This window comes from Eurytemora carolleeae, unplaced genomic scaffold (genome assembly GCF_000591075.1).
Source record: "Eurytemora carolleeae unplaced genomic scaffold, Eaff_2.0 scaffold499, whole genome shotgun sequence".
Taxonomy (NCBI): domain Eukaryota; kingdom Metazoa; phylum Arthropoda; class Copepoda; order Calanoida; family Temoridae; genus Eurytemora; species Eurytemora carolleeae.
Genome location: NW_019396389.1, coordinates 1,662 through 29,484, shown reverse-complemented (window position 1 = coordinate 29,484; position 27,823 = coordinate 1,662). Strand labels below are relative to the sequence as shown.

General features: G+C 32.8%; 2 protein-coding genes across 5 annotated transcripts in view; both read left to right on the top strand.

The window, feature by feature from the left end:
• The window catches only part of LOC111702276 (uncharacterized), a gene marked incomplete at its 3' end in the record, with an annotated part of 29,588 nt that extends 2,045 nt beyond the window's left edge, over window positions 1–27,543 (top strand). Inside the window, 21 exon segments of one of the 4 annotated variants that reach the window (XM_023473913.1) lie at window positions 857–940; window positions 1,748–1,775; window positions 4,112–4,178; window positions 5,271–5,310; window positions 5,762–5,834; window positions 8,229–8,270; window positions 8,499–8,518; window positions 9,948–10,017; window positions 11,135–11,237; window positions 13,780–13,870; window positions 15,464–15,557; window positions 17,256–17,342; window positions 19,108–19,202; window positions 20,202–20,282; window positions 20,551–20,769; window positions 21,151–21,199; window positions 22,161–22,206; window positions 24,405–24,481; window positions 25,473–25,533; window positions 26,082–26,164; window positions 27,413–27,543. In XM_023473913.1, the coding sequence (XP_023329681.1) occupies window positions 857–940; window positions 1,748–1,775; window positions 4,112–4,178; window positions 5,271–5,310; window positions 5,762–5,834; window positions 8,229–8,270; window positions 8,499–8,518; window positions 9,948–10,017; window positions 11,135–11,237; window positions 13,780–13,870; window positions 15,464–15,557; window positions 17,256–17,342; window positions 19,108–19,202; window positions 20,202–20,282; window positions 20,551–20,769; window positions 21,151–21,199; window positions 22,161–22,206; window positions 24,405–24,481; window positions 25,473–25,533; window positions 26,082–26,164; window positions 27,413–27,543 (1,641 nt within the window). 4 annotated transcript variants of the gene reach the window in all.
• Window positions 11,235–13,514, top strand: LOC111702277 (neuroblast differentiation-associated protein AHNAK). Its single transcript, XM_023473916.1, has 3 exons — window positions 11,235–11,279; window positions 11,417–11,875; window positions 12,010–13,514. The coding sequence occupies exons 2-3, from the start codon at window positions 11,769–11,771 to the stop codon at window positions 12,620–12,622; spliced, it is 720 nt and encodes a 239-aa protein (XP_023329684.1). The 5' UTR covers window positions 11,235–11,279; window positions 11,417–11,768; the 3' UTR covers window positions 12,623–13,514.
• Window positions 27,544–27,823: the final 280 nt, after the last annotated feature.

Below are 27,823 nucleotides of genomic sequence, written 5' to 3'. Positions count from 1 at the left end.
GATTTGAAATTTTAGATTCATGAATTTTGTTGATAAGTTTTGAGTTTGATACGTTTTATAGTTTGATAAATTTTGTAGTTGATAACTTTTGAGTTTGATAAGTTTTGTTTTGATAAGTTATGTTGTTAGATAAGTTTTGTAGTTTGATAAGTTTTGTAATGATAAGTTTTGTCGCTGATAAGTTTTGAAAAGATAAGTTTTGTGGTGATAAGTTCAGTGACGATATGTTTTGTATGGGCTCCGAATGAACATATTTTCGTACAAGTGAAGAAAACCTGTTCTATCAAATTTAAATTTTACCGTTAATGGCACTTAAATTGTTTGTTTTAGACTTTGAAATTTCTGCACAAAAATTTATCCTTAGATGAAATTTCATTGATTCATTGATTCAATGTTAAATTGAACTAAAATTTCGTTAAATTTCGTGGTTTATGAAACTTTATCAAACAACAATAATAATTGCACTCTAAAAATCACTCAAATTAGAAAGGGCGAAAAAAATTACTTTAATCGCAAAACTTTTTTAGATCATTCGCGTAGTAAAATATTTTTTACTATTTTTGATAAACCCACTTTTGTTTAATTTACGTTAGTTCAATCGGACATTAATGCAATCGATAAAGCATCCTTTAGATAGAAGTAACTCATATTGGTCGGCAGAGGCGTTTTGGTGTTAGTTTGTTTGTTTGTATCCAATAAACGATAAAACAGCTGAACCGATAGGGCCTAAATTTTTTTTGGGACCTCAAGTGCCCCAGGGAAGGTTTATAGATGATCGAATTATAAAAAATTTGCCCTTAACAAAATTTGATTTGTAAAACGAAGCACCCTAAAACCTAGTTTAATTATATTTTAGAGGTTTAACTGGAGAATCAAACCTTTTCCTTCACATCATAGAGAACTCTAAACCCCAACCCATCTGCCTAAACTCCATAACAGGGTTAGTATTCTATATTTCCTTCACTTCATAGAGAACTCTAAACCCCAACCCATCTGCCTAAACTTCATAACAGGGTTAGTATTCTATATTTCCTTCACATCATAGAGAACTCTAAACCCCAACCCACCTGCTTAAATTCCATAACAGGGTTAGTATTCTATATTTCCTTCACATCATAGAGAACTCTAAACACCAACCCATCTGCCTAAACTCCATAATAGGGTTAGTATTCTATATTTCTTCACATCATGGAGAACTCTAAACCCCAACCCATCTGCCTAAACTCCATAACAGGGTTAGTATTCTATATTTTCTTCACATCATGGAGAACTCTAAACCTAAACCCATCTGCCTAAACTCCATAACAGGGTTTGTATTTCTACATTCTACATTTTACAAATTCTACATTTTACAGTGCTTCTCTTTTAAACAAATGGATCGCAAACATGTTCTGCTCCAATTACCATAGTTCCATTTTAGGATCAGGATCCATAACATTTTGGTTTCCTGGATCCGGATCCACAAACATTTGAGGAAAATATCATATCAAATAATACCCCTGGTCAACAGGAATCTTATAAAAGAAAACGATTCTCTATTTTGTTGCCATATTTGTTTTAATGGTTATTTTGTCTTGTTCAGATTAATAGAGAAAAATCAGACATTTTCAGGATCAAATGGGCGTAAAATGACGGTTTCAAGGGTTCAACAGAAAATTAATTACACATTTTTTTTTATTTATTTAACAATAGTTATTTTGTAAGATCTCAGAACTTTTATTTTAAAAATATTTTTTTCTTTTTACAGGAGGAGTATTTCGCTACTTTCTCACCAGGAAAAATTACTCGAATAAAGTTATTTTACTTTTTATCTGGTAGTAACTAAATTTAATTAAAAAAAAGAACTATATCTTAATTGAACCTGTTACGCGAGCCATGCTGCGTGTATAAAGTCTGCTTGTCACCCCTGTGTATTTCTGAGTTCTCCCTGAAGATCTGTACGGAATGTATTGTGAAAGAACTAGTTTTAGGAACTGTTTACAGACTGACTACGCAGGCGCAAGATTTCTCGCGGAGTAGTAAATAGTTTATATCAGTATATCTTTATTCGTCTTGCAAGTTTTAACCGTGTCCAGAATTCTGGGATCACTGTGGTAATTATTCTTATATATACTTATGCTTATCGTTTGATTATAGTATGATTGATATTTGTATATGTGTTTGTTGGTTCCTCGCCACAGTTTTTTAATGCCTGAGTGAATTATTTGTTGTATTCGTATGATTTATCACTCAAAGCTTTTTCTGTGGGTTTATTAAACTTATTTAGATTGAAGACTCAGAGAAATAAACGTTCGGAACCTTATTATCATCCTTTTGTTATGAAGAGCATTGAGAGAAGGGAGTCTTACGATCCGGTCCTGAGAAATACCACACGGTACATATATTAGGTCTTTAGGGAAATCGCTAAGTAGCGAAACAGAACCTTGTCTGCTGAACACACGGAGTGTCCCACTAAACATGATAAGGAAAAAATATTTTTGATTTTATTCCAATTAATGACGAAGTGCGTAGCCAAAAAAAATTTAATCGCTTAAAAGACTCCCAAAATAAAACAAACTAGCTATGTATCTGAAAGTTAACCAAAATACCTTAACTGCATAATAAGCTAAAATCTTTTTTATAGTAAGCAGATTATTGAGTTATTTTCGATATGTAAAAATGTTAACAAATCTACCTTTTTCATCGGCGAACTGAATATTCTGGAAATTTTGGGTCCTACATTATCCTTTAGAGTACATATGCAAGATCTTTTTAATAGAATCAGTGGCGGATTAAGGGGGGGGGGCCACGCCCCTTTCTGAGCTCCTGAAAGGGGAGGGTCTGGCCCCCCTAAGGAAATCCATTATATGAAATAAAAGCATCAAGGTATGTAAGATACAACGAAAATAAAATTGAATAAATGAACTGAAATACCCGGTAAAATTGTTCTCTCATCTTATTATTTATACTTATATGCCTGTAAAATTACAGATAAAAAGTGGGAGAACTGGAGTTAAATAGAAAATAGGAGAACTGGAGTTTACAGATAGAACGTAGGAGAACTGGAGTTTACAGATAGAACATAGGAGAACTGGAGTTTACAGATAGAACGTAGGAGAACTGGAGTTTACAGATAGAACGTAGGAGAACTGGAGTTTACAGATAGAAAATATGAGAACTGAGTTTACAGATAGAAAGTATGAGAACTGGAGATTACAGATAGAAAGTAGGAGAACTGGAGTTTACAGATAGAACGTAGGAGAACTGGAGTTTACAGATAGAAAATATGAGAACTGAGTTTACAGATAGAAACTGGAGTTTACAGATAGAAACTAGGAGAACTGAAGTTTACAGATAGAAAGTATGAGAACTGGAGTTTACAAATAGAAAGTAGGACTGTAGTAAACATCATACTATTAAAAGTTCGTCCCAAACTGTACCAGTCCAGGTAACATCCGTCTGCTATCAAAGTCAAACAGGACACGATCCAGACGGCTGCAAACCCGGGAACTATCAACACCACTACACTGGGCGCGATTTCATTAGCTATCAGTGTCAATACGGGCACTAACAATCAATTGATCAATGTCTCAACTAGGACACGATCCACACGGGCTACAATCCTTTGAACTATCAACACCACTACACTGGGCGCGATCATTAGCTATCAGTGTCAATACGGACAATCAATTGATCAATGTCTAAAACAGGACACGATCCACACGAAACCAAATTACACGATACTTATTACAAATGGATATTTATTACAGGACAGCCAGAGTTTACAAATAGAAAGTGGAATAACTGGAGTTTACAGATAGACAGTATGAGAACTGGAATTTAAAGATAGAAAGTAGGAGAACTGGAGTTTACAGATAGAAAGTGGTGGAACTGGAGTTGGTAAACTTATATTTTTTGATCAAATAAGAAATTGGAATTTAACGCTTTTCTTTCAGTTTTCAGTTCAATTTTTTTTCGCGCATATGCGCGTGGTTACGCCCCCCCTTGTCATATTCTTTAATGTTTAAGCGCCCGCCCCTGAATAGAATTAGCTGATCTAATTACTTAACAAGATATAAGATCTACGCTGAGAAATTCCATTAGTAGTAGAGTAATTAGTATTATTACCCAGCTATGCAGAGAACTGGGATTCCAGACTTATTCTAGTGCACATCCTCGACATATAGACCAGTTTTCAGGAACCAACTACTTTTTTCGACACGCAGAAAATATATTTTAATTCCTTTACTCAGTAGTTTTGTGCAAACAAAATAAATGTTTCCTTTTTTTGATTTATAAATAATTATTTCTGAAAAAGAGATTTTTAAATTTAAATTTTTGAATTTTAAATTTAAATATTGTGTTTTTTCTGAAATAATTTTTCTTTTATATTTTAAACCTTCGGGTGATTTTCTAATCAGAAATAATTTTGTGAAAACTATTTTGAGGAAAAATACCATTTGGTGCAAAAGTAAAATAAATTTTTATTAGGCTGCAGTGCATATCAGGGCGCTTCACGCCTTTTTTCAAATTACGTTCTTCCTTTTGAACAGTTTCCATTTTTTCCGCCATTAATCGTAGTACTACAAAAGAGCAAAAATTTTAGTAGATTTTTTTTTGAAATTGATTATTTTTCGAAAACGATAATGTCGACACTGTCTTATTTAACCGTTCATAAACCTTCCTTGATTTGCCACCAAAAAAAATTAGACTCGATGGGTTTAGTAATTTTGACGTATATTGGAAACAAACAAATGTGCAAAGCAAATACATAATTAGATAGATAATTTTCTTAATTAATTTTTCATACAAACTTAACTTCTACCCAAGGTCTCCAGTTTCTCAGAAATTTTATTTTGGAGAATAATTACCTAATGAGTCCTTTTGTAATTTTACGAAACTTATGAATAAAAAAAAACTCGTTTAAACATGTGCGAACTTTGCAATGACAATAAATTACGAAGTTAAGATGATTTTTTTCAATTTCAAGGATGACAATCAGAAGAAGTTTTTCAAATGTTGAGCTAAAATTTTTCTTATCTTTATACATAAAGTAGCAACCTCTGTTTGTCTGTCCAATCACAGCACAATGTTGAGTTAGTCGGCATTTATCGGAAAAGTTTAGATTTCTAGGCAAAGCTGGGTTCCCAAGCTAGTTTAAAATAAAGGAAAGAGAAGAATTAATGAATAAAGAAAATTTAAATGATATTCAAATAAAATATCTCATCAAACTTGTTAAACATATTTAAAAAGTTACAAATTTGTTGATGAATAAAGTGTCAATGGTTTAGTGTCAACAGATACTACTGCCTCCTCTTCTATAGAATGCAGGAACTAAAGACATATTTACATATTTTAAACTCAAAGAAACTAAATACTCGCAACAAAATTAAATTTTAAATTCCTATTTCTTTTCAACCTTATGGTATAAACCTTTAATAATGTAAACGTTGACTATTATATCTTGCAGAGTTCATAGTTTGAAAGTCAACAGTTGGAAAGAGGGGTTTATTCAGAAACTTTCCCAGTTGGGGCCCAAAATAACATGAAAACCATTGATTTTACTGATCCGGGGGGGGGGGGGAGCTCACATACCCTCCCACTTAATACCCCCCTTGATTTCGAAAATTTAAAATTCATGAGAAGTTTTATGAATAATCTCGTTTTTAAACTGTTCTTAAATATTTATTTTTGCTTTATTTTTGTCCTTTTTGACATATTTCACCTAAAATAAATATCTAGACCCTTTTGTGAGTTTTGCGAAGAATGACATAATCTTTAGTCAAGACAGATCTAACTATTCTATATCCTGCATTAGAATCATATCAACCCAACCTTGCTCATTTTTCCTCCAGGTTTGTCACCTTGGTTTAAAAATTTAAGGTTAGTGGGTTAACTTTAAAAATTTAAGGTTGAGTTGGTTTATTCCAAAAAATTTAAAGTGAAGTGGGATAATTCTAAAAATATTAAATTGAGTGGGTTCACTTAAAGAATTTAAGGTTGAGTGGGTTCACTTAAAAAATTTAAGGTTGAGTGGATTAATTCTAAAAATTTATGGTTGAGGCCGGTTATTACAAAAGGTTTGATTGGGTTAACTTTAAAAATTTTAAATTGAGTCGGTTACCTTTAAAAAATTAAGGTTGAGTGGGTTAATTCTAAAAATTCAAGTTTAAGTGGGTTAATTAAAAAAATTTTAGGTTGAGTGAATTAACTTTAAAAATTTTAAGTTGAGTGGGTTAATTCTCAAAATTTAAGGTTGAGTGGGTTACCTTTAAAAATTTAAAGTTGAGTGGGTTACCTTTAAAAATTTTAAGTTTAGAGGGTTAACTTTAGAAATTTAAGGTTGAGTGGGTTAATTCTAAAAATTTAAAGTTGAGTGAGTTAACTATAAAAATTTAAGTTTGAGTGGGTTAACTTTTATAAAGAAATTATAGTTACCAGGAAAAGCTCAGAACGCCTAAAATTTTAGCTTTTGAAATTTTTTGCTGAAACGTCATGTATTGGTATCACAGTAACAAAATCGAGGGGGGGGGTTTCAGGCTTTTTTGGCAGAGGAGATGTCTGTAGGAATATGATAATCTTATGAGGAAAAAAATGTAATAATGGAAATTCTTAAACGAGATGAAATAATCTTGATGCATTCTTTAACGAAGGCCGCAGGCCTGAGTTAAAGAATGCATCAAGATTATTTCATCGAGTTTAAGAATTCCATTATTACATTTTTATCCTCATAAGATTATTATTATATCATATTTGTGAGGTTCCATGGGCACATACCCAAGAAATTATATTAAAAAATAATTCTGGTGAAATCCGACTATTTTAAGTTGGAACAGTTCACATTATGAAAGGTTGCAAATAAGTTTTATGCTCTTGTTCTGACTAAAGCTTTTTTATTTTTCTAATGTTAAAAAAACATTTTAAAAGTAAAAATTGGTTCTTAATTTGAAAGTAATGCATGTGGTGTGATTGTTTCCTTAATTTAGTTTAGTTTAGTTTGTTTACCAATTTCTAATGATTTTGCTCGTTTTTTCAAGTTATTGATATACAGCATGTTAAATGTGCCCTGAGTTTTTTTTAGATGGTGAGAAGGTATTGTATTGGGTTGTCTTAATCTACTGAACAATATCGTGTCTTCATTTATAGAAGAAATCATTTTCTGGATATTAGATCCTAAATCTTCCAAAAAGAGGAGATAAAATCAGGTTATCTAGTAAGAATCAGTTCAACATGAACTGATGAAGATCTTTGTCTTTTATTCATGAAGCAAGATTTACTGGTTTGTTTTCATTGCTATGGAGTGCTAAGACTCCATTAAAAATGTGACACTAATATTTCAATGATAAGTTTTTATATTTTTTTTGGTTTTGATTGTGGTTTCACTTCCTCATCTCGAACTTTGTGAGATATGGTGACTCAGACTGAAAAGCTCTGACCATACTATACAAGTATGCAGAGATTTGCAAAATCTCACCGAACTTGGTTTGAATGAAAATGAACTGAAAAAAAATTAATAAAGTAGGCAGTCGGGCAGTATGCTTTAAGACTCGGCAGTTTGATGGAAGTGTCTAATGGAAGGCTAAAAGCATCGTCCATATTTTTGAGAATGGTCAGAAAATGTTAATTTCCACTCTTCTGTCAGGACTAGGGTTGAGATTCAAATTGATATTTCTGAATTAAGGTATATCAATACTTCAAAAAACAAAAAAGGTAAGTGAGCATGAAAAGGTAAGTGAGCATGTTTTAATAAAGTAAAAAAGGTAAGTTTGCATGTTTTGATATAAAAGAAAAAGGTAAGTGAGCATGTTGTTTTTAAGTTAAAAAAGGTAAGTTTGTATGTATTAATGTAAAAGAAAAAGGTGAGTTTGCCCTGTGCATGTTGTCAGTACAAAATAATTAAGTTAATATCTATATTGATCTATACTGAAAGATCAATATAAGGAGCGTGTAAGAATGAATATTCTTCAACTAGTGTAAGAATTTCCATTCTTTAATGCTTGGAGCGTGTAAGAATATACATTCGTTCACGCTCTGACCGTGTAATAATTCCCATTCTTACACGGTCGGAGCGTTAAAGAATGAAAATTCTACACCTTCAGTGTAAGAATAAGCATTCTTAAACGCAAGGAAGCGAACAATATTAAAATTTTCCTCCTGAACCGTGTAATAATGGGAATTCTTACACGATAGCTTTACTACTATGGAACCGAACAGATATGATATAATAAGGTTTATGTTTTGTTTTCAAGGTTGCATGTGGAGACTGCCACAGATCAGAAATACTCAGGGAAATAGAATCAAGTTAATCGTCACCACAACCCTTTTTGAAATGTTTTGTAAGTTAAAAAATTGTTTATTTTATAAATTTAGATTTTACTTGAATTTGAATTAAATATATCTAAGCTTTTCCTCTTTTGTGCACAAGAATATTCTCACTTTTATGCAAATGTGTTATTGGAACTCTGTCTTTACCATGTATTCATATTTCTTTACTTTTATGTCTGTTTCTTTACAGGGAAACTGGCGAACTAACAATCAGGAATTCAGATTAAAATTGATTTAAATGTTGGTTTAAAAAAAATTCATGTAGAAAGATTGAACTAATGAACGAATGTATTTCACACAAGTTCAGTGTGTTCTTTTAAAAAATCTCAATTTGATCGGTATTCTTTTTAGATTTTAAGGAAATTTTGAGTAGAAACGAATGAAAAGTTCGTGAGTTTCTCTTTATTGTACACAAAGTGTACATATGATTGTTTGTTACACTCCTCAATTTTGCGTTTTAGTATTTCTCAATGGTTGCGTAATACTAAAGCGTCCGTCAAAAGTGGTTTCAACCTCAGTGCATTGTATCTCATTGTATCTCTGGATTGCTGTTAACATCATCAGGTCTCCTTGGTTTTCTTGGTTTCCTTAGTTTCCCTGGTTTCCTTTGTTTCTTCAGTTTCACTGGTTTCCTTGGTTTCCCTGATTTCCGTAATTACCCTGTATCCCCTGATGTCCCTAGTTTCCTTGGTTTCTGTAGTTGCCTGGGAGTTTCTGGTTTCCGTAATTAACCTATAAAACGACGTAAATCGGTCACTCTACTGTTTAATAAAGAATACTATTCCAGTATTCACGTTGTCATTATTCTGCTGGGTTGATCGTAAACCTGACTACTTTCCAATTTGTTCATTCGCTCACAGTAGGATTCAAGAAATCAGCTGCAGGTTCAATCTATAAACAGAAAGACGGTCTTATATAAATATAGTAAGAATAAATGAACTATGTACAATCTTAGGATAGACCCCGTTCTTTTGTTTCTATGGGCTAAAACAAAACAAATCTAATGTGATTTGGTTCACCCTGTAAAATACATAAAATATAGCGTAAAACCCAGATACAACATACTTCAATTTGACTAGCAAAATCCTCACAAGTACTCAGTTTTATTTATTATTGTCAACACTTTTTCTCTAGAAATCTGCCAAAACCCGGTTTAAATTAAGCGCCGGCTTAAATCTTGAAACATTTGATACAATTTTAAGCGGAACCAATGATATTTAAGCCGCCGCTCAAATTCTTTAAATTCGGCCTCTGGTTTCCCTAGTTTCTCTGGTCAGCTTTATATGTTATTAAATCATTAGTCAAATATCTATCTAGCTATCTATCAAATATCTACATTTTATGTAAAGAAACCTAAAGAAAGAAAATTGACTTTTTCCAAAATAATGTTTGCTTGAATATTTTTCTAATGAAAGTTTTTACATTTCATCCTTACCTTGAGGCCTATTTGGTTGAGGTTGGGACCTTGATCTTGGAAAATGTCCGCTCCATTACGCCAGATTCTTTTGAATACTAATGTGAATTTCGGTATTTCTCCCAAGCTGCTGTCTAGATTTGGAGATTTTTATTGCAGTCGATAGAGTTTTTATTTGATTTCTCTTCATAAACCTTGGAAGCAAGTTTAACTTTGAGTTTAATCTCAGTTCTCCTCTGTATCCTGTTCTACAACCCTACATGATTTGTCAGTACGATCTTCAAGTTGAAAAAAACATGGTAAGTTGATTTAAGATTTGAGACATAAAAACCAAAAAAACATATTTTCCTTATAAGCATAGTAATGAATAACAAAATTAGTAAAGGTCGGTCAATCTTGACTAAAAAACATTTCTAATGCCTTATTCTGAAATATAATGTAATTACTCCTATTTCATTACATTTTCTTTCTTCTATGGTTTGTTATGGTATAATAGGTATTAATTTCCTTTCATGGGTAATGGATATCTTTATTTCTGGAGTTGAGAAGATTTTGTTTATAATATTCAGATAATAGATATTCTGTAGTCTGTACAGTCAAATTTCTGTAATATTTATTTAGTCTATACAGTCAAATTTCTTTAATATTTATTTAGTCTATACAGTTAAATTTCTGTAATATTTATTTAGTCTATACAGTCAAATTTCTGTGATATTTCTTCTAGCCTTTATAGAATTGTTCACCCCTCCGGTATTTAACGTCCAGAAATAGATAAATTATAAGAATAATTTGAAATTTAAAGCAGAGCATTTCTAGTTTAATCAAACTTAAAACTTGTAAAACTATTAATAGTGAATATTTATTTCATAGTTGTAGATATTTAAATATTCAGTTGGCCAACTTTATGAAATTCTGAAAATATTTAAATATTCAGTTGGCCAACTTTCTGAAATTCTGAAAATATTTAAATATTCAGTTGGCCAACTTTCTGAAATTCTGAAAAGGAAAATGTAGAAAATATTTTCAGGAATTAAGTTAGAAATTTTTTCTTATTTAAATAAAAACTTATTAATGCAGGGGTCTTTTTCTTTATAAAAAAAAGTGTGCTGTCAAATCAAAAATAATTGATTTGTTGTTAATTTTCAAATGAGAAAAATATGCTTTATGATTAATAGATAGATAAAACCCAAAGAATCGAAAAATACCTAATTTAAGGCATGTAACGCTAAAAAATTTTGATTGTAGGTAAAAAGTGATAAAAGATGTATGTTAAAAAAGGTGTGAAAATTTAGATTTTCAATAAGTTTTCCAGTTTCTTAAGATTTTTACTGTAATGATTACAAAGTTTATAAATCGCAAAAAAAACAGAATTTGCGAGAACAAAATTGTTAAATGTAGTAGTCACTCTTTTTTCAGAGATTTGGTGAACTGGTGATAGATAAACTCAGCTTATCAGATCCCATCCCGACCTCACAGAATTCAGGATCTTATTGTTTAAACTCATTCCTACAGATTCAAGGTTAGATCCTCCAGATACAAGGTTAGATACTCCAGATACAAGGTTAGATACTACAGATACAAGGTTAGATACTACAGATACAAGGTTAGATAATACAGATACAAGGTTAGATACTCCAGATACAAGGTTAGATACTACAGATAGAAGGTTAGATACTCCAGATATACTCCAGATACAAGGTTAGATACTCCAGATACAAGGTTAGATACTCCAGATACAAGGTTAGATACTCCAGATACAAGGTTAGATACTCAAGATTCAAGGTTAGATACTCCAGATACAAGGTTAGATACTACAGATACAAGGTTAGACACTCCAGATACAAGGTTAGATACTACAGATACATGGTTAGATACTCCAGATACAAGGTTAGATACTACAAATACAAGGTTAGATACTCCAGATACAAGGTTAGACACTACAGATTCAAGGTTAGATACTCCAGATACAAGGTTAGATACTTCAGATACAAGATTAGATACTCCAGATACAAGGCTAGATAACTACAGATAGCTAGATACTACAGATACAATGTTAGATACTCCAGATTTAAGGTTAGATACTCCAGATACAAGGTCAGATACTCCAGATACAAGGTTAGATACTCCAGATACAATGTTAGATACTCCAGATACAATGTTAGATACTCCAGATACAAGGTTAGATACTCCAGATACAAGGTTAGATACTCCAGATACAAGTTAGATACTCCAGATACAAGATTAGATACTCCAGATCCTCCAGATACAATGTTAGATACTCCAGATACAAGGTTAGATACTCCAGATACAAGGTTAGATACTCCAGATACAATGTTAGATACTCCAGATACAAGGTTAGATACTACAGATACAAGGTTAGATACTACAGATACAAGGATAAATACTACAGATACAAGGTTAGATACTCCAGATACAAGGTTAGATACTCCAGATACAAGATTAGATACTCCAGATACAAGATTAGATACTCCAGATACGAGGTTAGATACTCCAGATACAAGATTAGATCCTTCAGATTCAAGGTTAGATACTCCAGATACAAGGTTAGATACTCCAGATACGAGGTTAAATACTCCAGATACAAGATTAGATCCTTCAGATTCAAGGTTAGATACTCCAGATAAAAGGATAGATACTACAGATACAAGGTTAGATACTCCAGATACAAGGTTAGATACTCCAGATACAAGATTAGATACTCCAGATGCAAGGTTAGATACTACAGATTCAAGATTAGATACTCCAGATACAAGGTTAGATACTCCAGATACAAGATTAGATACTCCAGATACAAGGTTAGATACTCCAGATACGAGGTTAGATACTACAGATACAAGGTTAGATACTACAGATACAAGGTTAGATACTCAGATAGAAGGTTAGATACTCCAGATACAAGCTTAGATACTCCAGAAACAAGGTTAGATACTACAGATACAAGGTTAGATACTACAGATACAAGGTTAGATACTCCAGATACAAGGTTAGATACTACAGATTCAAGATTAGATACTCCAGATTTAAGGTTACTTTCTCCACATACAAGGTTAGTTACTCCAGGTACTCTGCTGGCGAATCCTTCCAACCTCAGCTATGTATTCTTCTCCTTCCTACCCTCTGTATCCTTCCCCTTCCTACCCTCTTTATTATTCTACTTCCTACCCTCTGTATCCTACTTCCTACCATCTGTCTCCTCTTTCTTCCTACCCTCTGTATCCTTCTCCTTCCTACTCTCTATATCTCTCTCCTTTAAGTACTTGAAGGTTGTTGAGGAAAGTTTGATATAGGATTAGTAGAAAACTTTATCCTAAAATCTGTTTTCCTTTTAAGTCAATTATTACTTAATTTACGTTTGCTTAAAATGTTTTTCTCATACCTTAGTCCTAGAATAATAATTTGGTTGAAATGTAACTCATTTTTCATAATTCATATTTTTATTCAACTACAAAGCACGAGATAATACAAATAAAAAATCACAATTTACTACGGAGTTTGGACCCGCCTAACCAGAGTTGGTTGTTTTGATTGGTTGGCCCATTATAAAGGAATAAGAATTGTAAGTAAATAGATGGATTTACACTGTAAGTTTACATTTTAAACAAAACAATGATGATAAATCAGGAATAAAGTAAGGAGGGGCTGAAAAAGTATAAGGGAAAGGGTGGGTACTCAGCGGAAGGGTTGTAATGGAGGGTAACATACAATATTAGAATCATGTTTATGAATTACAGGGTGAAGAAGATTGCGACTAAGTTTATCCACATGAAAAACAGTTATTTTTTTTACAGATATAACTTGCAAAACTATCTAAATAGTTTTTGAAGATTTTTCTTTTAAACAATTTTGCAGATTTAGTTTCTTTAAGCTCTAATTCAACTCAAATTATAAACTGATACTAATTAGATTGAAGTGTAACTCAAGCATTACAAGCTTGAGACCTCACTTTAATTTTGTTTTATTAAATTCACTTCAAATTTGGAGGATGGAAAGTAGGTCGTACCTTCATGTCTGATTTGATTTGATTGAAAGATCTCTGTAAGGTGGAGAGAACAGTATGTCCCTGAGAAGTGTTGAAACTCTGTGTGGAGAAATAAGAAACCAATCCATCTCTATTCAGGACAGGTTTATCAGGTAGTTTAGCTAGGTCAGGTAGTTTAGCTAGGTCAGGTAGTTCAGGTAGTTCGGGAAGTTTAGGTAGTTCAAGTCGTTTAAGTAGTTCTGGTAGTTCAGGTAGTTTATAGTATAGTTCAGATAGTTCGGGAAGTTCAAGAAGTTCAGGTAATTCAGGTATATCAGGTGGTTCAAGTAGTTTAGGTTGTTCAGGTTGTTCAAGTTGTTCAGGTTGTTCAAGTTGTTCAGGTAGTTCGAGTAGTTCAGGTAGTTTAGGTCGTTTAGGTCGTTTAGGTTGTTTAGATAGTTGAGTATAGTTAAGATAGTTCAGGCAGCTAAGTTATTTAAGTATAGTTCAGGTAGTTCAGGTAGTTTTGTTAGTTAAGTATAGTTTAGGTAGTTTAGGTAGTTTAGGTAGTTTAGTTAGTTCAGTATAGTTCAGGTAGTTAAGATAGTAAAGCATAGTTCAGGTAGTCAATGCAGTTTAGTTAGTAAAGTTTAGTGAGGTAGTTTAGTTAATTAAGTATAGTTCAAGTAGTCCATGTAGTTTAGTTAGTAAAGTATAGTTTAGGTATTTCAGGTATTTTGGTTAGAAACATTTAGTGGGGTAGTTTAGTTAGTAAAGTAAAGTTCTGGTATTCAGGTAGTTTAGTTAGTAAAGTTTAGCACCGGTAGTCGATGTATAGTTTAGTTAGTAAATTATAGCTCAGTTATTTCAGGTAGTTTAGTTAGTAAATTATAGTTCAGGTAGTTTAGTTAGTAAAGTTTAGATCAGGTAGTTTAGTTATTATAGTTTAGTTCAGGTAGTTTACTTAGCAAAGTTTAGTGATAAAGTTAGTTAGTTAAGTATAGTTCAGGTAGTCTATGTAGTTTAGTTAGTAAAGTATACTTCAGGTAGTTCTGGTAGTTAAGTTAGTAAAGTATAGTTCTGGTAGTTCTGGTAGTTTAGTTAGTAAAGTATAGTTCTGGTAGTTCAGGTAGTTTAGTTAGTTATGTATAGATTAGGCAATAGGCATAGTTTAGTTAGTAAAGTTTAGTGAGGTAGTTTAGTTAGTAAAGTATAGTTCAGGTAGTCCATGTATTACATTCGATCATAAATTTTTAGTAGAGTTTAAAAATGTACAAAATCGTTAATGTTGGTCCAAAATTGAGGATCTAGCTACCACTACAGGTTTTTTATACCCTGTATCTTTTGATATATCTAAGGTCTATGGTATTGGGTTGAAAAGAATTAGAGATTAGAAAATCAGAGTTTGCGGTAAAGACTCGATTTTTTTTGCATTTGTTGCATGGATGTTGTTCTGAATTTATTATATAAATGAATATAAAGCGATATTTAAGGAAGCACAAATCAGCTTCTATTATAAGGTTTTCAATTTGCATAACTTAGGCTGCTTAGCAATCGAATCTATAGTGCTTTATTAAAATAATGTAACTAAAAGTTGTATGAAAACTGAGCAAAACATAAAGTTACATTTGGGGGGAAAGTAAAAAAATTAACAATTTTAGTATTTTGTTCATCTAAAGAGTTAGTTTCAGTTCTTGGATTTATGATTTGTCGGGTTTAGATTAACCATAGCATTCAAAGTTCAGGTTTATAGTATCTGTTTCTAGGTTGGTACTTGTAACTGGAGGCAAACCTTGGGGATTATCTGGGTTTAAAATTACAGTTCTCAGCTCTGGATCTATACCCTCTACTGCATCTAAGGTTAAGTTATTCCCCCCCCCCCTCAGAAAAATAATTATTTGAATACAATAAACACAAAAATCACAAATTGGTTGAAAAGAGTTTTTCCTTTTTCTACTTATGGTTCAGGTTCTTATGAAAATAATTTTCTGAAAACGACCAAACTTAATAATCTCAAAATATTGGATGGGAGGTGGAAAACTTAGATCCGTGAAGAGTCGTTATTTAAGAAAATCGAAATTGAATTAAATAGGTCATAAGTTGCCCCCTACTAAAGTTGCGTTCAAGTTTTTAGGGGGTGGAAATCCCCATTCATGGAGAAAACATTGGAAACATTCTCTTGGTTCACCCCAAAACTAAGAATTTTTAAATGTCCCAGTTCCCGAAATGTTACACCTCCAAATGTTGATTTGTATCATTTTCCCAAAAGTTGTGATAAGATTCTAAAAATGTCCAGAAATTTTCGCGACAGACCCAAAATCTAGCGTTTTTAGTAGACCCTCTCCACTGCCATTGCACAATGTATACAAGATACTAATATAAGATAAGTTGGCACCTGGAGCACACTGATCTAACAATACTAGGCAACTAATCACCTAGGTTTGGCTAAACATTCACTTCTCTCCTTTCCTCACCTAGTAATCTTGGCGGGGATTTATTTTCTTACAGATTCAACACTCAGACAAGAAAGTTATAAATCATAATAATGAACTGAAGGACTGACAATGGCGGTATAAATGATCAAACGAAAAAGAAGATTTTTAGAATTAAATTTCAAAGCTTTTGAGTTTTGATGAACATATTTTTTAATTGACTGTAAACGTAATTTTAAGTGACTCTCCATTGATAGTGGCATGTCAGATTATCCTCCATTGATAGTGGCATGTCAGATTATCCTCCATTGATAGTGGCATGTCAGATTATCCTTGTTTTTGCTATGAAAACTGATAATTTTCATTTGTGGTTTATCGACAAAATTACCACCCGTTTTGCGAAGTTTTTGGGAAAACTTGTAAATTATTTACAACTACTTAACAGGGAAGTTCCCAAGACCTAAGGGACCTTAAGTAAAATAACCTCCCTCTGTTGGGGGAATCATAGGGCGTTAATGTTGGTCAAAAAGCGGTAAAATAATTATTAATGAATCCTCTCTCAATAAACTTATTTCTCAACGGCTTTTTCTCAACTTGATTTATGAATAATATTTACCCCAGTCTCACCCATTTTTCAAATTAGCAACATAAATCTTACTTTTTACAGAATCCTTTAAAAAAAAACTCCCCCTATTCCTCAATGGCTTTTTCTAATCATGATATCTTAATAATTTCTAAACCCATCTAAATATTATCTATGCTTCCCATAGAGAGATGTTTTATTAATTGTTCGTCTAGAGGATATAAATAAAAGGGTTGTTGGCCAACCTATAAAAGAATTGGATCTAATCTGCTCTGAAGAGCCAACTTAACATATTTTATCTAAAACAACCTTTATTAAAAAACATATCTACTCGACAGCAAAATTTAGAGAATACTGCTTTTGTAAAAAAAATTAAGATATGTTAGAAACAAAATTAAGAAAGCTTTAAAATACTTTTGTTTGTTGAGATAAACTTTTCTTATCTTTCTGTTGGAAAGTTTTCACTGGAAAACCTCTCTTTCACCTGTAGATAAGGTTTCCTAGAAACCCTTCCATTTTGTAGATATTTATTTTTTGTTGCAGATTTTCCTGTTTTTTGTAACCTTCTTTTGTGTGTTTATCGGTCTTGGATCATTTCTGTTCTGTATAGGCTGCCTTGTGAAAACGAAGGTAGGCAGTATTTTTATTTTTATCATTTTAGTCTTAAAAAGGGATAAAACCTGGGTTCCATTGAGTACAGATGAACTCAATCTGTGGGATTTTTGCATATGCATGCATAATAATTTTGTAAACTGTTTTTTTCAATGCCAAGTCTCCATAGTAGATGCGGGTGGATCGCAATTGCTCAAAAATAGCTCAAAATCTAAGCTTTAGCTGGCTAACTTATCTGAAGAAATTTTAAAGGAATTGAGTTTTTGTCACAAACTCTGATATTCTAATCCCTATATCTTTTTAACCCGATGTCGTAGACCATTGATATTTCAAACTACGAAAGCTGTTATATTAAATAATCTAAGTTTGAAATATCAAATATACTCCATCAGATTGTAAAGATATAGGAATTAGAAAATTTGCGTTTGTGGCAAAGACTCAATTCCTTTATCTTGTTAAATGCCATTACAAAATATTGTATCGGTAGAACCAAAAAACTATTTTTCAATGCCCCCGTTATGTATATCATGACACAAATTTTGTGGATCATTCTGCAAAACATTACTCCTTATAGTAATAGTTGTGAATTATTTAAAAGTTTTTTATTATTAACATTTATACATATTTTTATTTTTATTGAAATAAATTTTTACCGAAATTGGGCCAAACTTTCTTGAAATTGAAAAAAAAGAATGCATACTTAGCTATCAATAAGCATTTATGTTGATGAAATTATATGTATAAACTCCGTCATCCAAGTTCACACATAAGATTAAAGGGCGCTGTTGTCATGTGACGCATACAAAGTTTCAAATCCATTTTTTGTGCTTTTCTGAATATCTTTGGAGTTTGTACAGGAATTGAATTTTTGTCACAAACTCTAATTTTCCAATCCTATAACTTAGCAACCCAATGTTGTAGACCTTAGGCAATTCAAACCAAGATTTTAGTGAGATAAAATAATCTAAGTTTGAAATGACAAAGGTTTACACCATCAGGTAGCAAAGATATAGAGATTTAAAAGTTTGAGTTTGAGAACTCGGTTTCTTTTGATAAAGATTTGTTAACAAAAATAGGTTTATATTCTTTACTATTTTCTGCGCAAAAAAAACATTTCATATTTTTAAAAAATCAGTTTTTTACTTCAAGAAAATTAAATTATATTCTTCAAAATTGTACTCTTTCTTTAAAATTTTAGATTTTATAAGAAACATTCTGCGAGGGGGAAATATTCTTTTATTGAAAGTAAATAGCCCTGGAATATGTGCTTATATTCCTAGAGTTGGATATTATTGAGAGATAAAGAGGATTTACAGTGTATTGTAATAGAATATGGAGAACTGTAATGGAGGGATACAAAGTACTTTGAACACACTACTGGCCGACTGGAGGGAGGAGGGGTTCGTTGGGACCTGTTAGTAATACATTAATATTTCTTTTTGTATTTATCAATTGATTTCAGTTTTTTGTTGAATCATAAGATTTAAGAGTTTTTTTTCTCTTTTTATTGAAAGGTTTTTTCCGACATTTTGCCTGGGCCTTGTTTTTTTTATTTGATTTAGCTCTGTGGAAAAGCTAACGAAATATTTGATAATAAGAAAATATCAAATTCACCAAATATGAAAATAAAATAGGAAAAATTTTGATATAAAACATCTCTGTGTGGCTAAATGTCTCGTCTCTCAAAAGAAATTTTAAAAAGTCTTATTGTGGATCGTTTGACATTCTCAAATGAAAGGTCTCCATTTTGTTTTTATATTTACTTAATCTCTGGTTCTTCTAGATGACTAAAAAGAGACAACTAAGAAGTATGTGGAGAGGAGAACTACCACGTCATGGAGAAACAATTCATATGAATAGAACCCGTAGGTTACGCAGGTAAATAAATAAAGATAAATAAATAAATAAATAAATATTGGACGAAATGGATTTATTTGATCAACAATATTTAATTTTAAGGATAGGTGCAATCAAGGAGAACTACATTTAAGGATAGGTGCAACCAATGAGAACTATATTTAAGGATGGGTGCAACCAACGAGAACTATATTTAAGGATAGGTTCAACCAATGAGAACTATATTTAAGGATGGGTGCGACCAATGAGAACTATATTTAAGGATGGGTGCGACCAATGAGAACTATATTTAAGGATAGGTGCAACCAATGAGAACTATATTTAAGGATAGGTGCAACCAATGATAACTATATTTAAGGATAGGTGCAACCAATGAACTATATTTAAAGATGGGTGCAACCAATGAGAACTTTATTTAAGGATGGGTGCAACCAATGAGAACTATATTTAAAGATGGGTGCAACCAATGAGAACTATATTTAAGGATGGGTGCAACCAATGAACTATATTTAAGGATGGGTATATTTAAGGATAGGTGCAACCAATGATAACTATATTTAAGGATAGGTGCAACCAATGAGAACTATATTTAAGGATAGGTGTAACCATTGAGAACTATATTTAAGGATAGGTGTAACCAATGAACTATATTTAAGGATGGGTGCAACCAATGAAAGCTAAATTTAAGGATAGGTGCAACCAATGAGAACTATATTTAAGAATGGGTGCAACCAATGAGAACTATATTTAAGGACGGGTGCAACCAATGAACTATATTTAAGGATGGGTATTTAAGGATAGGTGCAACCAATGAAAACTAAATTTAAGAATAGGTGCAACCAATGAGAACTATATTTAAGGATAGGTGCAACCAATGAGAACTATATTTAAGGATTGGTGTAACCAATGAGAACTATATTTAAGGATAGGTGTAACCAATGAGAACTATATTTAAGGATAGGTGCAACCAATGAGAACTATATTTAAGGATGGGTGCGACCAATGAGAACTATATTTAAGGATGGGTGCGACCAATGAGAACAACTATGTGATGGATAACAGAGTTCATGATCCTATCTCATCTCTAGGAGCAAGCACTAGGAATTTTGAACCGAACTTAATATTTGATATTAAATTTTTCCCTAAGAATATATTATTTTGAGGGAAGAAATAAATAAATTATTAGGTGAAAAGTATAAAATTGAATTGTTGAGTGGTTCTTAACTCTCTTTTTTGAATTATCTTTAAAGCACTGATAAATCTGATTTTAGAGCAATTTTTTTTAATCAGATGTTCATATTTATATTTTGTTCAGACCACTTCCCGAGTTACCTGATATTTCGGCATTCAACCCATCCGTATTCAACAGAACCAACCCACCAATACCAAGCAGAACCAAACCATTTGTATCCAACAAAACCAATCCATCTGTTCCAAACAGAGCCAGTCCTGTGTTATTCAACCTAACAAACCAATCAAATGAATCTGTTTCAACTTCTCCAGATAATATAATAAGATCAGGAACAAGCAGATCAGGAACAAGCAGATCAGGAACTGGCAGCGCTTCGTCAATGTATCCACCCTTAAGGCAAATATATGAAAAATAATAATTCCCCTGAATTAAATACATAAAAGGGGAAAATGGAAAAGGTGATATTTATTTACTAGATCAGTAATGATTTTAATGTCACCTATAAATGCTTCTATAAAATAAATAGCGATAAGAATGCATAAAATGAAAATGTTTAAATCTGATCCTCTTTATACTCCCTTAAAAAAAGAAAAAAAACGGTTTATAATTGTAAAAACGTCTCGCCCAAGTTCTAATTTTTCCTAAAATATTGCGGAAACTTAATTTTAGATGATTTTTAGTTTAGGTCTTTATTTTTCAAGTAAATATACATCCCTGAACTTTTACCAGGGTGTTGACAGGGTTTTCATTTTCAATAAATTTGCTTATCATATGTAGAGAGAAAAAGAGAAGTTTGTATTCTCACCATATTTATCAATCTCTTGAGGTAAAGGAATTTCTGAAATAATGTAAAAACTAGTTTTGTATTCAAATATTTTATAATTCTCGTCTGCTCTTCTCTTCATTTTTTCAATAAATTTAAATTTTTTAATGAAATTTGAAGCGCCCTAAACAAAGTACTTTAAAAATCAAATTTTAGGTTTTAAATATACCTGAGTTTAGCTAAACCTAGAGTCTTCGGTCAGGCTTTACTCATGAGTAATAAGACGCCAACACCTATACGTAGCAAACAGGCTTTTTGGACCTAATCGGATGGTGGGACGTAAAATATTCTCACACATGTTTGAAACATTTTCATACAGAAACTAAGGGGTATCCCGCATATTTGTTTATGTAGACTCCTTTTTAAACGACTATGATAGAATCTTTACAGTTTAATGACATAGAACTATTAAAAGTTAATTCTATTCTTCAGTGTGACTAAGAAAATTGAAATCTAATTTCTGAAAAACATATGGTACACATATATACTAAAGGTTTTACACGTAAAAATATCATTTTTATATTCACGCCACCTTGTTTACTTTAGAAAGAAATCTGTATATGAAATCCTTCCCTAATCTTAAGACGTTATGTAAATGTGTCGTTTAAAGGGATACCCACAAAGAATAAGACTTTATTGACCTTTTAAATGTAAGAATCTTAGTGTTGACTGTAGAATTGCATCTTCTTCCTCATACAAAGCTGTTCAATTGTATACTAGATAATTTGTCAAAGAAAAAGACGAATTAATATTCGTAAAGTCTCATATTTTGCAGATAACCCTGTATAAGAAATAGGGACTACTGTATTGCTTTAATGTAATGCTGACGCTGGAATTTGTTTAAGCCTTAGAGTTTTATAAATCTTAGCTCTGGTTTAGAACACTACAAAATGTAAAAGTTATGGAACTTTATTCTTCAAAGTAAAATCACTTATTATTCTGTCTGTACTGAACTTATTTTTAGAAAATATCAAGAAGAGATGAAAACCCGGAATCCTTTCAAAGACCAGGCAAGAAATATGGAAAGTTGAGAAAGGGTAATAAATGGGGAGTTTGAGGTTTTCTGAAAGTAAAGGTCTTTTCACGAGAGGGTATAGGGTGTACTAAGGGAGTAAAAGATGTATCAAGGAAGTGAAAGGTGTATTAAGGGAGAGAAGGGTATATCAAGGGTGTGAAGGATATATTAAGGGAGTGAAGGATATATTAAGAGAGTGAAAAATATATCAAGGGAATAAAGGATGTATCCAGGTAGTGAAGGATGTATCAAGGGGTTTGAGATGTATATAAAGAGTGAAGGATGTATCAAGGTAGTGCAGGGTGTATTAAGGGAGCGAAGTGTGTATCTAGGTAGTAAAGAATGTATCAAGGGAGTGAAGAATGTATCAAGGGAGTGAAGGGTGTACCATGGGAGTGAAGGGTGAACCAAGGGAGTGAAGGGTGTACCAAGGGAGTGAAGGATATATCAAAGGAGTGAAGAATGTATCAAGGGAGTGAAGGATGTACCAAGGTATTGAAGGATATATCAAGGGAGTGAAGGGTGTACCAAGGAAGTGAAGGGTGTACCAAGGAGGTGAAGGGTATTTCAAAGGAGTGAACGATGTATCAAGGGAGCGAAGGGTGTTCAAAGAAGTGAAGGATGTATCAAGGGAGCGAAGGATTTATCAAGGGAGTTAAGGTTGTATCAAGGGAGTGAAGTATGTATCAAGGGAGTGAAGAGTGTATCAAGGTAGTGAAGAGTGTATCAAGGGAGTGAAGTATGTATCAAGGGAGTGAAGGATGTGTCAAGGGAGTGAAGCATGTATCAAGGCAGCGAAGGATGTATCAAGGGATTGAAGGGTGTATCAAGGGAGTGAAGTATGTATCAAGGCAGTGAAGAGTGTATCAAGGCAGTGAAGAGTGTATCAAGGGAGTGAAAAGTGTATCAAGGGAGTGAAGGGTGTATCAAGGGAGTGAAGTGTGTATCAAAGGAGAAAAGGGTGTATCAAGGGAATGAAGGGTGTATCAAGGGAATGAAGGGTGTATCAAGAGAGTGAAGAATGTACCAAGGGAGTGAAGCATGTATCAAGGCAGCGAAGGATGTATCAAGGGAGTAAAGTGTGTATCAAGGGAGTGAAGTATGTATCAAGGCAGTGAAGAGTGTATCAAGGGAGTGGAGTGTATCAAGAAAGTGAAGGGTGTATCAAGGGAGTGAAGTATGTATCAAAGGAGAAAAGGGTGTATCAAGGGAATGAAAGGTGTATCAAGGGAATGAAGGGTGTATCAAGGGAGTGAAGTATGTATCAAGGGAGTGAAGGGTGTATCAAGGGAGCGAAGTATGTATCAAGGGAGTGAAGGATGTATCAAGGGAGCGAAGGATATATCAAGGGAGTGAAGGGTGTAGTAAGGGAGTGAAGGGTGTGTCAAGGGAGTAAAGGATTTATCAAGGGAGGGAAGGATGTTTCATGTATCAAGGAAGTGAAGGGTGTATCAAGGGAGTGAAAAATATATCAAGTGGGTGAAGGATGTGTCAAGGGAGTAAAGGATGTATTTAGGTATTGAAGGATGTATCAAGGGAGGGAATGGCGTATCAGTGGTGTGAATTGTGTAGGGAGTGAAGGGTCTATCAAGGAAGTGAAGGATATATGAAGGGAGTGGAGATGTATCAAGGGAGTAAAGGGTCTATCAAGGGAATGAAGGCTTATCAAGGGAGTGAAGGGTGTATCAAGGGAGTGAAGGGTGTATCAATGGGAGTAAAGGATTTATCTAAGGAGTAAAGGATATATATCAAGGGAGTAAAGGATTTATCTAGGGAGTGAAGGATGTATCTAGGGAGTGAAGGATGTATCTAAGGAGTTAAAGATGTATCTAGGGAGTGAAGGATAAATATCAAGGGAGTAAAGGATGTATCAAGGGAGTAAAGGATGTATCTAGGGAGTGAAAGATGTATCTTAGGAGTTAAAGATGTCTTTGACTTTGTAAAGTTGAAAATTAGTTGTAATTATTGTTCTGCTAAGTTATACACAAACTTGTTTACTTGGAAACCAGTAGAAGGGGTGTAAAACTTGTGGATTTGCACCCTTAGTTTGTTAATGTATTTAATGGGGGGGGAGATAAGCTTTAGGGGTAAATTCTGTTTACTAATCACTCTAATTGATTTTCCATGAATTGATTTCAAATACTTATATATACATAAACCCCTAAAGCAACTACGTTTGTTGTAATGTTTTAGAGGCCCTTGGTTCAAAGACCGGATATGTTCCAACTTCCTGTATCAGACAACATGGATCCACAGACAGGGTTTACCAGGTAAAGGGTTAGGAACTTAGGACAGGGGTTCATCTAGGAGGGTAAAACTTTACTTTGTGGCACATTTTATGGACGTGGATACTAATCGTGATTTTATGTTCTTTTATACATGTGTTGGTTGCATTTTTTGGGTTTTATGGGTGTATTTGGGTACCAGCCAATTGACTTTCGGACATGTATATATAAATTTAGCTTGTCTGGGTGTCTGTTTGTTTGTATCCAATAAACTTCAAAACGGCTGAACCGATCGGGCCCAAATTTTGTGTGGGACCTTTCGTGACCCCGTGGAAGGTTTATGAATGATCAAATTTTTAAAAATTTGTTTTTAAAAGTTTTTAATTTTACTAAAATTTTGAAAATGCGCAAAAAAAATTATGAAATCCGCAAACTTTTTTGATTTTGTTTTATACTGTACAAAGAGAAGATTTTCACAGATAAAGCCACAATTAAAAGTTGAAAAAGAAGATGGGGGCAAAGCGACCTAAAAGCCTTGTTATTTATAAATAATTCTGGAAATCTTCACTTTTATAGAATCTGCTGAAGTTCCAACTTCCAAACACCCCCCCCCCCTGTTCCTGAAAAAATATAAACCTGATAAATCTTGTCCCACTAAACAGGATAATTTCTTCTTGATAATTTCTTCTTGATAATTTCTTCTTGATAATTTCTTCTTGATAATTGGAGAAAGTGGAGGAATTGACGTGTTGTCTAATTGATATCTTGAAAGAATTTCTAAAAAATCTCATGGGGAGACCAGGTTTAAAACAACAAACCAAAATCTAAAATCTAAACAATTTTCCGCAAGGGGGCTTGTGCGAACCCATTACGGCTCCCCGCTCTCCGTTTATAACAGAAAACTAAGCATTATTTTGTTTAATTCTAGAAGTTGACTGAGCAGTTCTTTAAAGACGTCTTAGTACGACCTGAGACTTAGTTTATATATATTGATGCAATGAACAATTTATTTAAGTTGTTTTTATTTATTATAAAGGTTATGGATGAGAACCCGCCTGGTTTTAGAGAGAATATTTATATGTCCATCCTATCTTCAGGTCAGAATAATTAAAGAAATTTAATAAAATGTTAAGGTGTTATGTTAGATATCGCCCAAACGTAAGATAATTTCCAGGCTACTGTATTTGGTCTTAAATATTGAATTTCAAAATATTTTAATTTAACATTTTGCATGTCATGTTGTTCCCAATTTTAAGATCATTGTAACTTTAGCGAAGAGTAAAAGTTTAAATGGTTGATGTTTTTAATTCCTTGAATGAAAGACAACATCCTAGACGTATTATTGTTAACACTTATTTCTAGGATTGGTTCCTCTTAGTTAATTTTTAGTAATATGTTTGGGTTCATCATTTCTTAAAAATGGTATTTTAAAATACTTCTAATTTTTTTTGAGACTAAGTGAAAATTTTTCGTTTCTGTCGTTAACTTGCTGGTAGGGTGGTTGTGGTGGCAGAGCCAAGGGGGTAATATGCCACTAACAAGTGTTGATACCTCCGCCCCCCTTGCAAATTTCTGTATAGAAACTCCTGCATATCATATCTTAAATAATCATATTCCTCTGAAATTTGCAATGATATTATTTCAGGAAATGGTTCATCTGTTAACAGTAGAATATGTTCTACATTCAATACTCCATTGCCAGCTTCTAAACCATCTGTTCGATCAAAGGTAAGAGAAGACACAGGGCAAAGGAGACAGTGACACCTTCTAAAGATTTTCCTTTGCCCCTTTAAAATCATATTGTTCAAAACAAAACTAATCCAATTCTTCCACTTTAAAAGTATATACCGGAGAGCCAGACTGATCAAAGGTTTCTGACAAAATAATTCAAAGTATTCATTGATTTGAGAATGGCTATTTGAGACTTTTATGAAAGATGTTGGAAAAAAATAATTATTCAGATTACATGAAAGAAAAAAAAATTGGTTAAATTTCGTCTAAGGGAGCACAAAAACTTCTGTGCTATTAACTGATTTTTGGAGCTTATTTTGTATTTCAATAATTTAACTTGAATATTGGTTAGTTTTTTATTCCCCTGAGAAGAACTTGCATTTTTTTTCATACAAGTTTTTTCAATCAATCAATTTGTGGTATGTTATTTTAAAGCCACCCAAGTTTAGGAGACCAAGACCATCTATTCCATATCAAATCAGAATTTTTTTTGCAATTAAAATTATAACACGTCTTAATTAAACATACGTAGCAGGAGAGCTTATATATAGCCTTTGCGTTTTCACCAAGCCTCCTTGTGATCCTAGGAGAAAAAAACTTAGAAAATTGTGTAGATAATAATTCATTCCTAGAAAACAATGTTCAGACCTATCCAAGCCAAGCTTTGTTTAACTGTAGAGTATTTATTATTCTAAGTGTTTATCCTAGCTAACAACAAATCCCACAATTCCATCAAGGTTTAATTTAAGTTGCCAACAATGCGGTAATCTAAATATCCAGCCTTCTCTACAGAGTTACAAGTTATCATGTTGATAGTAACTTATGAAGGGTCTGTATTCGTGATTTCAACTGACCATCCATTTATAACGGTTTCATATCCGATTCACAATTCTGTATCCTTCAAACCTACGTCTGATCCATGGATTGACCGAGATCCTAATTTTTCTAGCCGAAAACTTGATTGTATATTGCATTGCATTGTGTTTTTTTTTCACTTGGTGAAACACGACCTCCTGGTATGGCTAACGTCTAATCTAATACATAAGCAATCTATTTAAGTAAGTAACATTAACAATAAAAATACGTGTTACAATATAAACTTTTGTACTCTAAACCTTTGCTTTTTTACACTACGTCAAATTTTGACCCTGACAGAAGATATATGCAAAAAATTACATAAAAATAGATCCAGAAACGATACAACCGCTTTAAAACAAATTAAACACTTTCTTTTTATCTCCTCAGACCAGAGACTTGAATGCTGGTCGATCCAAGATGGCGTCTATATCTAGTAGGCCAGCACAACAGCTGTTTAAACTGCCTCAAACCAGTTCAGTGTCAGCATATCCGCCTTACTTAAATGCTAATACGCACAGGTAACACTTTATTTCTGGCTTATCTCTTTTACGAACTGAGTCAACCCTAGCTTTTAACAGAAAACTGCATGACGTCATTTCTGTCTGTTTGTACAACGTTTTTTGTGAAGACTAGTCTAAATTGCCTTTTTCTGTTTTATTGTTTGTATTACTTTTTGAGTACAAAATATTACCGAGTTAAATTTGAGAAAACTGAAAACTTGACAAGATTATTTTGCAAAAATTTTAAAAGAGCAACAAAATAAAATTTTGAAATATGTTAGTTTGACTTAACGCAGAT

Bases quoted from the DNA above. Each gene is read 5' to 3' on its own strand.
- LOC111702277 (XM_023473916.1), top strand. From the start codon at position 11,769: ATGTTAGATACTCCAGATTTAAGGTTAGATACTCCAGATACAAGGTCA. The intron at 11,876-12,009 runs GTTAGATACTCC...TCCAGATACAAG, and splicing joins TTAGATACTCCAGATACAAT to GTTAGATACTCCAGATACAA.